At 39.0% G+C, this 15113-nt stretch overlaps 1 protein-coding gene across 5 annotated transcripts; it reads right to left on the reverse strand.

The window, feature by feature from the left end:
- Positions 1 to 557: 557 nt before the first annotated feature.
- On the reverse strand, positions 558 to 14909 carry ikbip (IKBKB interacting protein). Of its 5 annotated transcripts, none has more exons than XR_010012585.1 (4): positions 14460 to 14909; positions 12413 to 12530; positions 8213 to 9875; positions 7896 to 8119 (listed from the first exon to the last, which is right to left on the reverse strand). XR_010012585.1 is itself a non-coding variant. In XM_062996432.1 (4 exons), the coding sequence occupies exons 2-4, from the start codon at positions 14687 to 14689 to the stop codon at positions 8982 to 8984; spliced, it is 1242 nt and encodes a 413-aa protein (XP_062852502.1). In that variant the 5' UTR covers positions 14690 to 14720; positions 14811 to 14909; the 3' UTR covers positions 7896 to 8981. The 5 variants fall into 5 exon arrangements, 4 of the variants coding, with proteins under 4 accessions (XP_062852503.1, XP_062852502.1, XP_062852504.1 ...); XM_062996432.1 differs by having other exon boundaries at positions 7896 to 9875; positions 14460 to 14720; positions 14811 to 14909; XM_062996433.1 differs by lacking the exons at positions 7896 to 8119; positions 8213 to 9875 and adding an exon at positions 558 to 3120.
- Between the last annotated feature and the right edge of the window lie 204 nt (positions 14910 to 15113).

Raw genomic sequence — 15113 nt, forward strand, 5'->3', positions numbered from 1 at the left:
GTACTGACAGGTATGTAAGACAGTTTGTAAAATATTTACATATACAATGCTGTAAAAAAGTATTTGCCCCTTGCCTGGTTTGTTCTATTGTTGAACGCTTCAAATCTTCCAATTAATTTCAATATAACACAAAATGCAACTTTTAAATATTCATTCAATGTATTGAGGAATAAGATTCATTTAAAACCTTGATCAGCCGTTTGAAAAAGTAATTGTCTCCTTAAACCTAATAACTGGTTTTTCTACTTTTAGCAGTAAGTACTAAAAGCAAACACTTGTAATAATTTGTGATAAGTGTTTGATTAAAGTATTTGACAGTGATTTTAAGTTGTTACAGAAGAATGTGAGGTCTCAGCAGTTCTTCACTAATCCTCTGCACACTGGAATGCTACATTACTTGTCGTGGGCCTACAGTGTCACATATACAGTATATATATATACACACACACAAGTGCTGGTCATAAAATTAGAATATCATGAAAAAGTTGATTTATTTCAGTAATTCCATTCAAAAAGTGAAACTTGTATATTATATTCATTCATTACACACAGACTGATAGATTTCAAATGTTTATTTCTTTTAATGTTGATGATTATAACTGACAACTAATGAAAACCCCAAATTCAGTATCTCAGAAAATTAGAATATTACTTAAGACCAATACAAAAAAAAGGATTTTTAGAAATGTTGGCCAACTGAAAAGTATGAACATGAAAAGTATGAGCATGTACAGCACTCAATACTTAGTTGGGGCTCCTTTTGCCTGGATTACTGCAGCAATGCGGCGTGGCATGGAGTCCATCAGTCTGTGGCACTGCTCAGGTGTTATGAGAGCCCAGGTTGCTCTGATAGTGGCCTTCAGCTCTTCTGAATTGTTGGGTCTGGCGTATCGCATCTTCCTCTTCACAATACCCCATAGATTTTCTATGGGGTTAAGGTCAGGCGAGTTTGCTGGCCAATTAAGAACAGGGATACCATGGTCCTTAAACCAGGTACTGGTAGCTTTGGCACTGTGTGCAGGTGCCAAGTCCTGTTGGAAAATGAAATCTGCATCTCCATAAAGTTGGTCAGCAGCAGGAAGCATGAAGTGCTCTAAAACTTCCTGGTAGACGGCTGCGTTGACCTTGGACCTCCGAAAACACAGTGGACAAACACCAGCAGTTGACATGGCACTCCAAACCATCACTGACTGTGGAAACTTTACACTGGACCTCAAGCAATGTGGATTCTGTGCCTCTCCTCTCTTCCTCCAGACTCTGGGACCTTGATTTCCAAAGGTAATGCAAAATGTACTTTCATCAGAGAACACAACTTTGGACCACTCAGCAGTCCTTTTTGTCTTTAGCCCAGGCGAGACGCTGTCTCTTGTTCAAGAGTGGCTTGACACAAGGAATGCGACAGCTGAAACCCATGTCTTGCATACGTCTGTGCGTGGTGGTTCTTGAAGCACTGACTCCAGCTGCAGTCCACTCTTTGTGAATCTCCCCCACATTTTTGAATGGGTTTTGTTTCACAATCCTCTCCAGGGTGTGGTTATCCCTATTGCTTGTACACTTTTTTCTACCACATCTTTTCCTTCCCTCTTTAGATATTCTAATTTTATGACCAGCACCAGTATATACATATATATATATATATATATATATATATTGTATTTTCATGTATAATGACTTCCACAAATTTTGAGGACATGCTAGGACACTTTCATTCCAAGCTGCTGAATTCTAAAAATATTACTACTTATTTTTTCTTCTTTATTAACTGCTTCATGTTCAGAAACACTGGACCGAAGGCAGAAATACAACCTGGACAGTGGGTCAGTTGAACACAAGACAACATACACTTACACACTTAAGGAAACCAAACTAAACATACTGTAGATAAGGGCTGTGTGGCACTCACACAACCAGCTGTGCCACCATTGCTGCCCAACATCATATACAACATGTTAAACAACCTGAGTATTTAAAACACAAGACTTTTGTAATTAATATGGGTTTTTACCCATCTCCCACAGTTTCACTTACTCACTCCTTGGGGCAAATAAAACCAGCCAGTCCAGCTACTCCCACGTTATTGTGGGAAATGAGGAAATCAGAGTACTCAGAGCACAAGATGTCATTTTCAAACCAGTAGGAAAGTCACACCTAGTAACAAGAGCCAAGAATTTAACCAAGGCCTCATGGACCCTGGACCTGTGTGTCAGCCACACAAATAACCCTGTTACCATGCTGCCTAACATCATAACCAAGATATTAAATTAAACCTTTAAATATGACATTATAGCATAAAGTCGCCTTTGCTCTATAGTTATATAGTTAGAGTTCTGTGTGTGTCGCCGTTTTGTCGAGGTCAGCCTCGTACATGTTTTCAGTAGTCGTTTCCAACACCACCTCTTGTTGGACTTGTTTGAGGTCCTTCTGAGCATCTGTAAATTTTGCCAAACTGTCTTTTATCTGTGCAATATCATCCTCCCTCTTCATAACATCTTCAGCTAAGCGGCCGATCCTTAGGGTCAGCTCTACCAGCTGGGGCTCCAGCATAGCAAAGTCCATCTTTATGGTGGACATTTTGGGTCGCAGATCACTCGCAAAGGTAAGCGTCCTGACCAGCTTGGCTCGGCCGCTTTCCAGAGCCAGGATGCTCTCTGAGAGCTTCTTGTCAGCTGCATAGAGTTCTGGGAGGCGTTTTCGAATCTGTTCCAGACCCTGGGTGTTCTTCTCTGAAGAGCTCCTCAGACCTGAAACTCGGTCGATGCTGGCTGCCAGCAAGTCACCGATGCGTTTGGCCATGAGCTTTTCTGCCTGAATAATTTTTTTCTCAAGGTCGCCGGTTTGAGTGAGGAGAGTTTCAACATCACCCTCTAATCCTCCCATGCGTCTGACGTCTGTCCGGACCGAAGTCACTTTGGCGTTCACATCGCTGGAGATGGCAGTGGTCCGGTTCTCTATGCGCTCTACAGCCTGTTTAAGGCTGGCTAGCTTTTCATGCAGCTTCTGGCGCCGTTCAGTGAGGCCTGACGACCATTCCTTAAGCTCGGTCACTTTGTGTTCCAGGCTGTTCAGCTGGGACAGTGGTGACTGCAGTTCCTGGTTTTCCAGCATCTGGACATTTTCACACTATAAAAAAAATAAAAAGACATTCAGAGGGTATGTTAACATTACTTCATTAAGATTTATGTACATTTAAAGCACACTATTTTGTATTTCCCACCCTTAAACATATGTGTTTCAGCTTAGAGAGCTGTTAAGACATAGTCAGGGTCAAAAGTCTAAGCCCACTAGTGAAAATGCTTCCGTTTAATACAATACTTTTCATTACAAACCTGAGACTTCAAAGATTTGCAACATCTACTTGAGGACCAAAAATGACCACGGACTGTCAGGGACTTTTGTCCTCAGTCACCTGACTTAAACCCCACTGAGCATTAATGGGAGTGATTAAATACTGTGAGATCATAACATGGATCAGCAGATTTTTCACAAACTTGGGGAGTCAATGCCAGCTCAAGTGATTAAAGTTTAAAAGGTCCATTAAACTAACTAACTAACAAACCTTGTTAAGTAAGGCTTCATAAACTATACTAAAACGCCATGAGTTAGGCAGCAAATTATTGAGCTAACTGAACAAAAATATTAGGACTTACTATCTCCTTATAAACCAAGCTGCAAACCTAATTATTGTGTGGTTACTGATTAGTAACACTTTTTTTTCCCTTTTTCACCAGATTTTTCCCACAATTTTCTCCCCTAATCTAGTCGTATCCAATTACCCTGGTTGCGTTACGCTTCACCTCCACCGATACAACCCTCCACTGCTGACTGAGGAGCTTCACAGCTGACACACGCCCCCTCCGACACTTGCTCAGTACCGACTGCCTCTTTCCATCTGCACGAGGCGAGTTCATATGTGGATCAGCCTTGTGCATGGAGAGCCACACCCTGATCAGCATTATTCCCCAACTCTGTGCAGGCGCCATCAATCAGCCAGCAGAGGTCGTAATTGCACCAGTTATGAGGAACCCTGGTCCGGCTCATCCCACCCTGTGAACAACAGCCAATCGTTGTATATGTGGCAGCCCAGCCCAGAGATACGATGTATTCAAAATCCCAGCTCTGGTGTGCTAGTGTGTTTCACTGCTGCGCCACCTGAGCGTCAATTAGTTTAATATTTAAAAAAATAACACATTAATTGAAATAATAAACTTGGGGGATTAATGAAGTATGCAACTGTTCATTTGTATCTGAAAGACTAACACATAACTACTAAAATTTTAATAAATATTGTTTCTCTTCTGTGCATTTTTGCACAGAAATCCAAATAACAACAAGAAAACAATCCTAAATCAGATGCTGCTAGAGCACGGATGTTATTGTCCACAGTCAGGTGAGTTTTACCATGAGCTTAAAGGCTGCTGTACTAGAAATATTTAACTGGTAAACTGCAGAATAAGTAAGTTGACAGAATAAAGAAGAAAGGAAACTACCTCAGAATTCTTTCAACTTAAAATCAACATGTTGTTTAAGCAGGATAATAACCCAAACATTATATCAAAACTAGTTTGACACAAAGATGTCAAAAGCTTTCTAATGACTGTTAAAAGCAGATAACTAAAGTGAAATAAGCACATATAACCAAATACAAGTAGTGCAGTATGTATATTTTTACCCAGCACATATCCGCAAAACCCACAATAAACTTCAGTACTTAAAATCTCTTTAGAAAAGTTAAATGTTCCAATTATGTAGGTATGGCACGTCTAAGCATATGTAAACTTTTGACTTCTACTGCAGCATACACTGCTACTAAAATCAGAGCTGCAATTTGTGCAGTGGGTATTTATTTTATTTATTAGGATTTTAACGTCATGTTTTACACTTTGGTTACATTCATGACAGAAACGGTAGTTACTCATTACACAAGATTCATCAGTTCATGAATTTTTAATGTCAAACACAGTCATGGACAATTTAGTATCTCCAATTCACCTCACTTGCATGTCTTTGGACTGTGGGAGGAAACCGGAGCTCCCGGAGAAAACCCACGCGGACACAGGGAGAACATGCAAACTCCACACAGAAAGGTCCCGGACCTCCCCACCTGGGGATCAAACCCAGGACCTTCTTGCTGTGAGGTGACAGTGCTACCCCACTGTGGAGTGTGTAAAGTAGGTAAAGTGTAAGTATGTTTACACTCAGAACAAGCAACACGATTCCCCCAAATGAACGAGTCCTAAGTGTTTAGGTAAAGCAGAGCCTTTCTGTGTGTTATTTTGTTAAACTTAGTGAACATAAAATAATTAGAATTGGTTTACTGTTTAGCCTGATTGTTATTTTTGTACGCTGTTATAAACTGTTACAAAATTGCTTTTAATCTGAAGAACATGTTTGGCTTTAGTTCTTCGAGGAACCAGCCCAGTTGGACAAAGAACTCTTTATTGGTTCTTTGGGGAAAAATGTTTCCATTATGGCACTGGTACTTCAGTAATCTTATCCACAAGGGCGAGTATTGCTGCAGGTTTAATTCCAACCAGGCAGGAAATAAATACTATGGAAGGGATTGTAAAGAAAGATTGAATGATTTATGTGCAGTCTAGTATAGATGGTTGCTTGAGTGGTATAGAAAAATCTGCAGTCACATCAGCCCTTTGTGTATAAGACAGAGTTTTATCACACTGCGCCAAACTCTTGTAAAAAGTGTACATGCTTGGTACGAGACAATACTGATGGTGGAAAATACTGAATTAAGAGTCAAAATAACATTTCAACTCATATAAACAAAAGGAATTTAGTGGTAAAACATTACACATAATAAAATACAGACTTTGATGACGAAACAGACTTATCATTTGCACAAACAATGCAATCGATGTACATTTTTGAAAAACAACCATAAACTAACATTTTATATTTATTCAGGATTTTTTAAACATCATGTTTTACACTTTGGTTACATCACAGGCAATGTTGTATCTCAAATTCACCCAACCTACATCTTTGGACTGTGGGAGGAAACTGGAGTTCCTGGAGGAAACCTCCACAGACATGAGGAGAACATGCAAATTCCACACAGAAAAGACCCGGAATGGTTCACCTAGAGCTCAAACCCAGGACCTTCTTGCTGTAAGTGGACAACTTGCCCACTGAGCCACTGTGCTGCCCCAAATTTTATATAATTGATTTTAGACAAAAGTGAGATTGAAATGGTTTGGGCATGTGCAGAGAAGAAATGAGAGTTTTATTAGAAGGGTGCTGAGGTTTGTTTTTTTTAGGATTTTAACATCATGTTGTACACTTTGGTTACATTCATGACAGGAACGGTAGTTACTCATTACATATACTGTAGTTCATCAGTTCACAAGGTTATATCAAACACAGTCACAGTGTCTCCAATTCACCTCACTTGCATGTCTTTGGACTGTGGAAGGAAACCAAAGCTCCCAAAGAAAACCCACGTGGACACAGGGGGAACTCCAGACAGAAAGGACCCGGACCGCCCCACCTGGGGATCAAACCCAGGACCTTCTTGCTGTGAGGCGACAGTGCTACCCACTTAGCCCAGGGTGCTGAGGAGAGGAAGGCCAAAGAAGAGGTTTATGCATGCAGGTGGTTGATGTGACAATGGTCAGGAGTGGGTAAGATGAAGATGAATGATGGTCTCAAACACATTAAAAAAGCAAGAAATTCCAGAAATTAACTCTAGACAAAGCACAAACATTAATTGAAAACCATTCCATGTGGCTACCTCATGAAGCTGATTGAGAAAATGCCAAAAAGTGCGCAAAGCTGTCATCAAAGCAAAAGATGGCTACTTTAAAGAATATAAAACATATTCTGGTTTGTTTAACACTTTTTTGTTTACTACATAATTCCATATGTGATAAAATAGACAGTGGGTGTAGAAACAAGGAGGTTGTTTTAATGTTATGGCTGATCAGTGTACACTGATAATCAAAACAAAGCCCTAAAGCCACCATACTGGCTGTGTTTAACACTTTATATAGGTATAACAGAAAGGACCCAGACCACCCCACCTGGAAATCAAACCCAGCCAAGCCACGATGCCACCCCCATCTACCATATTAAGATCCATTTTTGCCTATTTAGTGAAACCTCACCAACATGAAACAAAATTAGCGGATTGATGGGTTGTTAAAGGATAACCAGTTTGTCACTGACTAGTCCTACAAAGCCAGACATGCTGTGTTCAAAATCACACATTACTGTATTAAATAGTCCCTATGAGGAAAAATCTGATGTGTCTCTAAGGTGAGAAAAATACTGTGTTATTTGCAGACCATACACCGGTCAGCCATAACAATAAAACCACCTCCTTGTTTCTACACTCACTGTTCATTTTATTAGCTCCACTTACCATATAGAAGCACTTTGTAGTTCTACAATTACTGACTGTAGTCCATCTGTTTCTCTGCATGCTTTGTTAGCCCCCTTTCATGCTGTTCTTCAATGGTTCGGACCGTCACAGGACCACCACAGAGCAGGTATTATTTGGGTGGTGGGTCATTCTCAGCACTGCACTGACACTGACATGGTGGTGGTGTGTTAGTGTGTGTTGTGCTGGTATGAGTGGATAAGACACAACAATGCTGATGAAGTTTTTAAACACCTCACTGTCACTGCTGGACTGAGAATAGTCCACCAACCAAAAATATCCAGCCAACAGCGCTCAGTGGGCAGCGTCCTATGACCACTGATAAAGGTCTAGAACAGGGGTCGGCAACCTTTAACACCCAAAGAGCCATTTGGACCCGGTTTCCACGGAAAAGAAAACACTGGGAGCCGCAAATACTTTTTGACATCTAAAATGAAGATAACACTGTATATATTGTTTTTTTATCTTTACGCTTTGTATAAACAACTATAGTGTGTTGCTTATGAAATCCATGAAGTGCTACAGAGAAAATAAAATTTTATTTATGTAATGAACACATTTTGAACTCTTAAAAAAATTAAAAATAAAAAAACACGCTGAGTTGAAGGTCTCTTTCAAATGAATTAAAAACTGAACTTTAATTATCCATGTAGCAAACAAAAAATGCCGTGAGCCTTCATCCTTATATCGCCTTTGGGCTTTCGGAGCGTGTAGCGGAGCCTTGACCTGAATTTAAAAAATAAATTGGAAAAAAACACTATGCCACTAAACAATGAAAAATAAATATTTGCAAAATATCTGCATAAATATTTATTTTACCTGGTTAATGGGACTTCTGCTCCTGAACCTCTGCGCACAGCGTCTGCAAATCGGGGCTGTACGAAGTCACTTTCATCTTTACACGGGACTTAAGCTGCCGTCTGTGAGGCGTGAGCGGTGTTTGTTTTTTATTTAAGATCACAATAATCTTCCAATTTAGAACTACAATTTAAAAAAGAACTAACACAAATAAAATACACTTCAATTAAATACTTATAATTTATTTTCCCAAGCCACGCGGAGCAGTATAAGGATGAATGAGCCGCATGCGACTCCGGAGCAGCGGGTTGCCGACCCTTGGTCTAGAAGATGACCAACTCAAACAACAGTAATAGATGAGCGATCGCCTCTGACTTTACATCTACAAGGTGGATCAACTAGGTAGGAGTGTCTAATAGAGTGGACAGTGAGTGGACACAGTATTAAAACAAACTCCAGCAGTGCTGCTGTGTCTGATCCACTCATACCAGCACAACACACACTAACACACCACCACCATGTCAGTGTCACTGAGTGCTGAGAATGATCCACCACCTAAATAATAGTGAAAGGGGGCTAACAAAGCATGCAGAGAAACAGATGGACTACAGTCAGTAATTGGAGAACTACAAAGTGCTTCTATATGGTAAGTGGATCTGATAACATGGACAGTGAGTGTAGAAACAAGGAGGTGGTTTTAATGTTATGGCTGACCGGTGTACATTTGTTTATTAGCAGTTATAAGCACTGTCCATTCAATCAATCAAAGCAGTTCATTTAGCCAAGTCTTTTACTCCTCTTCATTTCCTGTGCTTTTTGGAAATGTAGTACTGTCCAAATGTTTTAAACCATCACTTAATTGCTTAAAAAGTTTTTCATCATCTTGTTCAGCCTTTTCCTCCAGCTCCTGCTTGCTCTGCTGACGTATCAGCTCTTTTACATTGTCCATGAGAACATCGATCTCGTTCCTCACGTTCATCACGCTGTTGTCCACCTGCAGCTTATCAATGGTCCGTCGCAGTTCCAGAATTTCCACCAAAGCCTTCAGCATGCTGTCCTCTGTATTGACTACTTGAAGTGTGAGCTCCTCAAGCCTTCTCTCAGTCCCACTGAGATCTGCTCCTAACCTTAAAATAGACCTGACTGCCTCCTCCACAATGGGCAGCTCAGCAATACATTGCTTGGCCTGTGGCTCCGTCTCCACCAGTTTCTCCTCAAGCTCTACATCCTTCTTCGAGAGCAATGTAAACTGCTCCTGAAGCTTTACCACCTGCTTGGTGTTCCAGTCTAGATGATTCTGGACACGCTTAGCGTCCTCCTCCTCTGTGTGCTCGAGCGCACGCACGTTTCTCCTAGTGCTGTCCTCTAGCTCCTCCAGACGTTTTGTTAGACTGCGCAAACGTTCCTCTGCTTCGTTAACATGTTCTGTGACCCGACCGTGAACCAAACGGGACTCCGACCTCAGAGCTGTCAGGTCCTCGGTCACAGTGGCGAGTCCGCCCTGCCACGTTTCCGTCACGTTCAGGAAGTGTTCGTTTACACTTTGCAGGCGACGTGAAGATGCTTGCTGGTCCTCCTCCATCGCTGTGATGATGCTGTTGAGGGAGGTAACATCATGTTGGAGCTGTCTTAGCATGGCGACTGAGGAGAGGGTCCCCTTCAGATGGTCTTCAGAGGCCTCTAGCTGCACCCACAACACAAGAAAGCGTGTTTTTGCTGTGGCTTTGCTGTGTTTCAAATTGAGTCACTGCACCATGCATACCAATATACAACATCTGGGCCAAATTGCTATTTTATTTATTTTATTTGTGTAATAACACAAAATGCATATCAGAATAACACTTTCCTACCTAATTTCAAATCATAAAATGCTATTTTGTTTTGTTCTGTGCTGTTTATTCTATGGAATTACACATTTTACAAAATAAATAGCACACTCCAAAGTTTGTTTAAGGTTTTAGTACCCTTTTAGTGTTGCTTAGATCAATCAAAAGATATGAAGTCCTTCTTTACCACCCACAGAGTAGCACCCACACAACTCTTTTGAATTGTTAACGGACTTGTATGGCACTTCTAGTGACTGAACTCTCACAATGTTAAGGTGTATTCTTTCACTGGAGCCTCCTATTGAAAATGTATCATGCAGCATGGAGAGCAGAGCAAGAATGAAGAAGAAATGTCTTGTGAAAATCAGCAACAATTAGTGTCCTTAATTTCAAAAACAATAAAAAGACTAATTGATAGAAAAGGTGATGAAAAACAGGGTAAAGATGCCTGTGTTGCTAACTTTTTTGGAGTGTGTTGAAGACATGACATTCTAAATGTGTTGATATTTACAAACTACAATAAAGTTAATCAGTGAAAACATTATTTTTTTCTTTCATCAGTTAACTAAATATTTAAAAGAATTAACAAATCACAGATTCTTCCTTTTATTGCATTCTTCAAAACGTCCCAACTTCTCTGAAAATGTAGTTTGTAGAGTTCTGAAACTATCTTAACAATAATTACACAGTTTAGCAATAGCTTTTTGATTTGTGCAGGAACAGTATTTTTTGTAGTAGCAAATTATACAACAGTAGAGATAATTTAGCAGCAGAAGTGCAGCAGCTTGACAGACATAAATGAGGTTAAGATTAAAACGTTTTTTGTTTTTTTTGCCTATTTGCTTGGTTGCAAGAATATGATGTTAAAATTAATGTAAGATTTTAAGTAAAAGACTTTCTCCAACTGTGACTACTAAAGTGCAATCCTACATTTAGAGTCTATTTAGCTGCTGTCAGCAAACTGGGTCTGAAAATGGTTGAACTGTGGTCGTATTTTTTTAGCTCCAACTTAAGCTCCATGTTTAAGCCTTAAAGAAATTTCTGGAAATCAACCCAGTTCTTGTGGTGGAAATGTTCTTAAAGCTCCTAATTTCCTGGAAAAAGTTTCTAGCTTCCAGTGTTGGAGGTGGAGAACAGATCCTCTGAAGGAGATACTCCATCAATGTTACTGTTACTGCAAAATTATTACATCATAAATCTGCAGCAGCAGAGTTGCTGAATAAGGTTTGTCTTGAATCTGTAATGTAAGTAACTACGAAAAACTATCATTTAAAATAGGTATTACGCTAGCATGCCACTTCTGAGAGTGCAAACGGCTGACCAGGCATCTACACAAGCATGAATACCTATGTCTGAGGGGGGTGGCCTAAACCCTGATATGGATTTCTGCCTTGTGCCCATTGGTTCCCAGGGGAACCCGACATGCCGTGGCCTTGACTAGGATATAGTGGTTGATGAAAATGAAACAAAAACATTTGAAAAGAATCATTGTTACTTAACTGTTACTTAAAATGGCTTTATGGATTTTTTTGTAAAAGAAAAAGAGGTACAGCACTTACAGTGTTACTCTGTGTTAAAATGAACATTATAAAACGGATAGTTCCGGTCCTAAAATCTGATTGGCTGAGCCGTGTTCGAAGCCGTTGTAAAATCCCCGATAAACTCACACCTATGACCACCTCACATCATTCCATATTAATACGCCACTGAATAGAAAAAGTTAATGTTATTTTCACCCTGATGTTGCCTAGCAACACTGTTAATCGAACTATTTTGCGTCACAGAGGAATGCTTTATTGTAAGTTTATAAATACATTTATGAATTAAACATTGTTGTATTTATTATATTTTATGTTGACCGCCGTTTTATAAAAGCAATAAGCCACTTGAGACCGTGCATTACTGTTATGATTTTAGCACGGGGAAAGAAGTTTTAGGCACTCCGCTTCGCGTCGTGCCAAAAACGTCATCCCCGTGCTAAAATCACAGTAATGCACGGCCTCTCGTGGCTTATTGCTTTAATAAATAAGTACATAAAACAGTCTGGGTAGTAACCATTCTATATTGAGTATTTTATGCTGGTTGGTTAAAAGCACAATGGTCACAAGGCTGTTTAAACAATCCACTAAATATCCCTTTTCTTGTGTAGATTATAGAATTCATTTTTATACCATTCAGTTTTAAGCTGAGTGGTTCACTTTTTAGTGTGCCAGCATGTAAAATCACAGTATTAATAACGAGAATGCCCTGTGTGCCATGTAAGAATGTTGTTAGTATTGCACCATGCCAGGTTCAAGCATTGCTCTTGAACATGTTCAGCTGTAAAAATGATGAGATAATCAAGATAATAAAAACAGGGTTCCCATGATGTAAGCACACAATCGATGACACTAACCTTTTCAGAAATGGCACTGAACTTCTTTTGCAATGCCAGCAGATCAGCAGCCTTTTCATATAGATGGTTGTACTTCTCCTCGACTTCATAAAATTTTGCATTCTGTTGGAAAACAACCCTGAAAAAACAAAATTAGTAAAATTACAGCTGCACTGATTACTTTAAATTGCTACATGATGTGCTTATTCCTGATGCAACATGGTTTAAAATCATGGTTTATTAAAACCAAAATAATTAAAGTTTGTTGGATCTTTAAAAATTATTTACAAATATTAGTATAAAGTATAAAGTAAGTATAAAGTAGAAACCCCTACGAATTCCTTTTCATAAAAGCACAGATGTGCCACATGAATACACATAAGAAATAAAAAGCTTTTTGTCACACACAATGACACCCATTTTGTCCAAAAGGTCTTTCTACTAAACATATCCTCAATTTTTGGGGTATTATCTAATATCAGACAAGCATGATACTGATTAGCAGTGGTTTCCTCCTAGCTAGTGATGTGATCTTCATCCTTCACATGAATCCTATTTCTCCAAGTTTCTTTAATAACATGAAATCACAAACACTCATTTCAGCTAAGACTGATATATGCTTTTGGGATATTTAGTGGCTTTTTGCGAGTTGTCACTGAGCACTTAAACAGACCAGAACTCCACAGAATGATCAAAAGCTAACCCAGTAGGAAGAAATCATGTTGATGTACAGCACCCGCTCTACCAGCAATGTCACTCATGTTTTTTCTGAAATAGTTTTAGAACCTACAGAACTTGGTAGTGTATAGTGGTACATAGTGATATTTTTACTGACTAATTGATTGAACATCACTTCTTTGTTTAAGTTGTTTCACAAGGTTATTGTGGGTGTTCTGATCATTTGTGTACATGTAATTTAACTCGATGATTGTAAGTCACTTTAAGTAATTATAGCTGGTGATTTCTTCGTGCCCATTTAAATCAAATCTAGTCTGACTGCACACATTTAAAAATACAAGGAAACTTTTCATCACCCAGCAGCGGAGCTCAAAAACAGAAGAGCCTGTGTTAACATTATTCAAATACAAAAAAATGATTGTTGCAGAATTCAGTGATGCAAGGGTCTGCCACAAAGTCATTATGTTTGTTTGTTTATTAGGATTTTAAGGTCATGTTTTACACTTTGGTTACATTCATGACAGGAACAGTAGTTACTCATTACACAAGGTTCATCAGTTAACAAAGTTATATCGAACTCAGTCTTGGACAATTTTGTATCTCCAGTTCACCTGACTTGAATGTCTTTGGACTGTGGAAGGAAACCGGAGCACCCGGAGGAAACCCACGCGGACATGGGGAGAACATGCAAACTCCACACAGAAAGGACCCGGACCGCCCCACCTGGGGATCGAACCCAGGACCTTCTTGCTGTGAGGCGACAGTTGTACCCACTTGTGTCATTTACTGCACATTTGAAAATCTTAAAATGTGAGTCCTGGTTTTACCAAATCAAGGTCACTATGTAATTTATTTCCTGATTATCATATAACAGATTTTTATTTGAATAATACACGTTATGTATTTTGTTTGAATGTTAATCTTGATTATAATAGTGTCAGCTTAGGAGGTTATTTATTGCTTTTTTTTACATAAAGTTTTTAAACTCTGCATTAGAATGGTGTTGTTATAATTCATTAGATCGTTTATTAAAACCTTTGGGTAACAAAATACTACATATTGTGATTAATTAGGATAATAATTGTGTCTTATGCAAAAGTAAATTCATCTCTGGTAAATTTGGTGAAAGTGGTCTTAAAAAAAAAAGTTCAATTTAACATAAAAACAAACATAAGTGTGCCATAGCTTTTGCACATCCAATATATTAAATTCAGCAAATAAAAAAAGTAAAAATATTAAAATGTGAAGTAGAGGATGTGCTTTTTGCATGTAAAAATAACATTCTACTTTTGCATAAAATGTCGCTGTAAAGTTATAATTTTGCTCCAGTATGAATCAGTCACTAATTATGTAAATGGCAGCAGAGCAATATAAAACGTTTTATACTTACCATGCGAGCAGAAAGCAACCAGTGAGAGACAACAAACTCACTCCAGTTTTCACATCTACTGCCCATGCAGAACTTTTCCCACATGTTACATTATTATTATTATTAGGCACCTTTTCTTCATCTTTCCTGACTGAACTGTTACAGGTTTGATGTGAGTCTCTGTTTTCTCCGTTATTCTGAACCGCTGCTGCTGTTTTTGTTTTCCTCTGTTTGACTCCATCGCCTGGCATTTTGCTGAGGTAAACTTGCTCGTCTCTAAAACTGAGAAATTTCACTTCACTTCACAAGAATTACTTTGTTATAAGTCTTTTTAAGGAGCAGTTTAAACTGTATTAAAAAAATTACATGTACATTTTGGTTTTTGTTGTATTTTTATGGCCAGTCGTCAGTTCAGATCCTCCGAAAGTTCAGGTGTAGCAGGACAGAGGCGCCATGTAGCCACGTAGCCTCTTCTCCCTAAACGCTTATGGAAAGCCAAACAGGTCAGGTTTACATAAGCTTCTGTTAAATTCCTCTTGAGGGGTACATTTTAGAAGGTACAGCCCCCTGCCTGCAGATAAAGAAGACATTATTCTTAACTAAACTAAATGTTCCTCAAGAAAACATTACCATACGCAACGAATTTAAAATAAATAGCTTCAAACTAAATAAAAT

This window comes from Trichomycterus rosablanca, chromosome 1 (genome assembly GCF_030014385.1).
Source record: "Trichomycterus rosablanca isolate fTriRos1 chromosome 1, fTriRos1.hap1, whole genome shotgun sequence".
Lineage (NCBI taxonomy): Eukaryota > Metazoa > Chordata > Actinopteri > Siluriformes > Trichomycteridae > Trichomycterus > Trichomycterus rosablanca.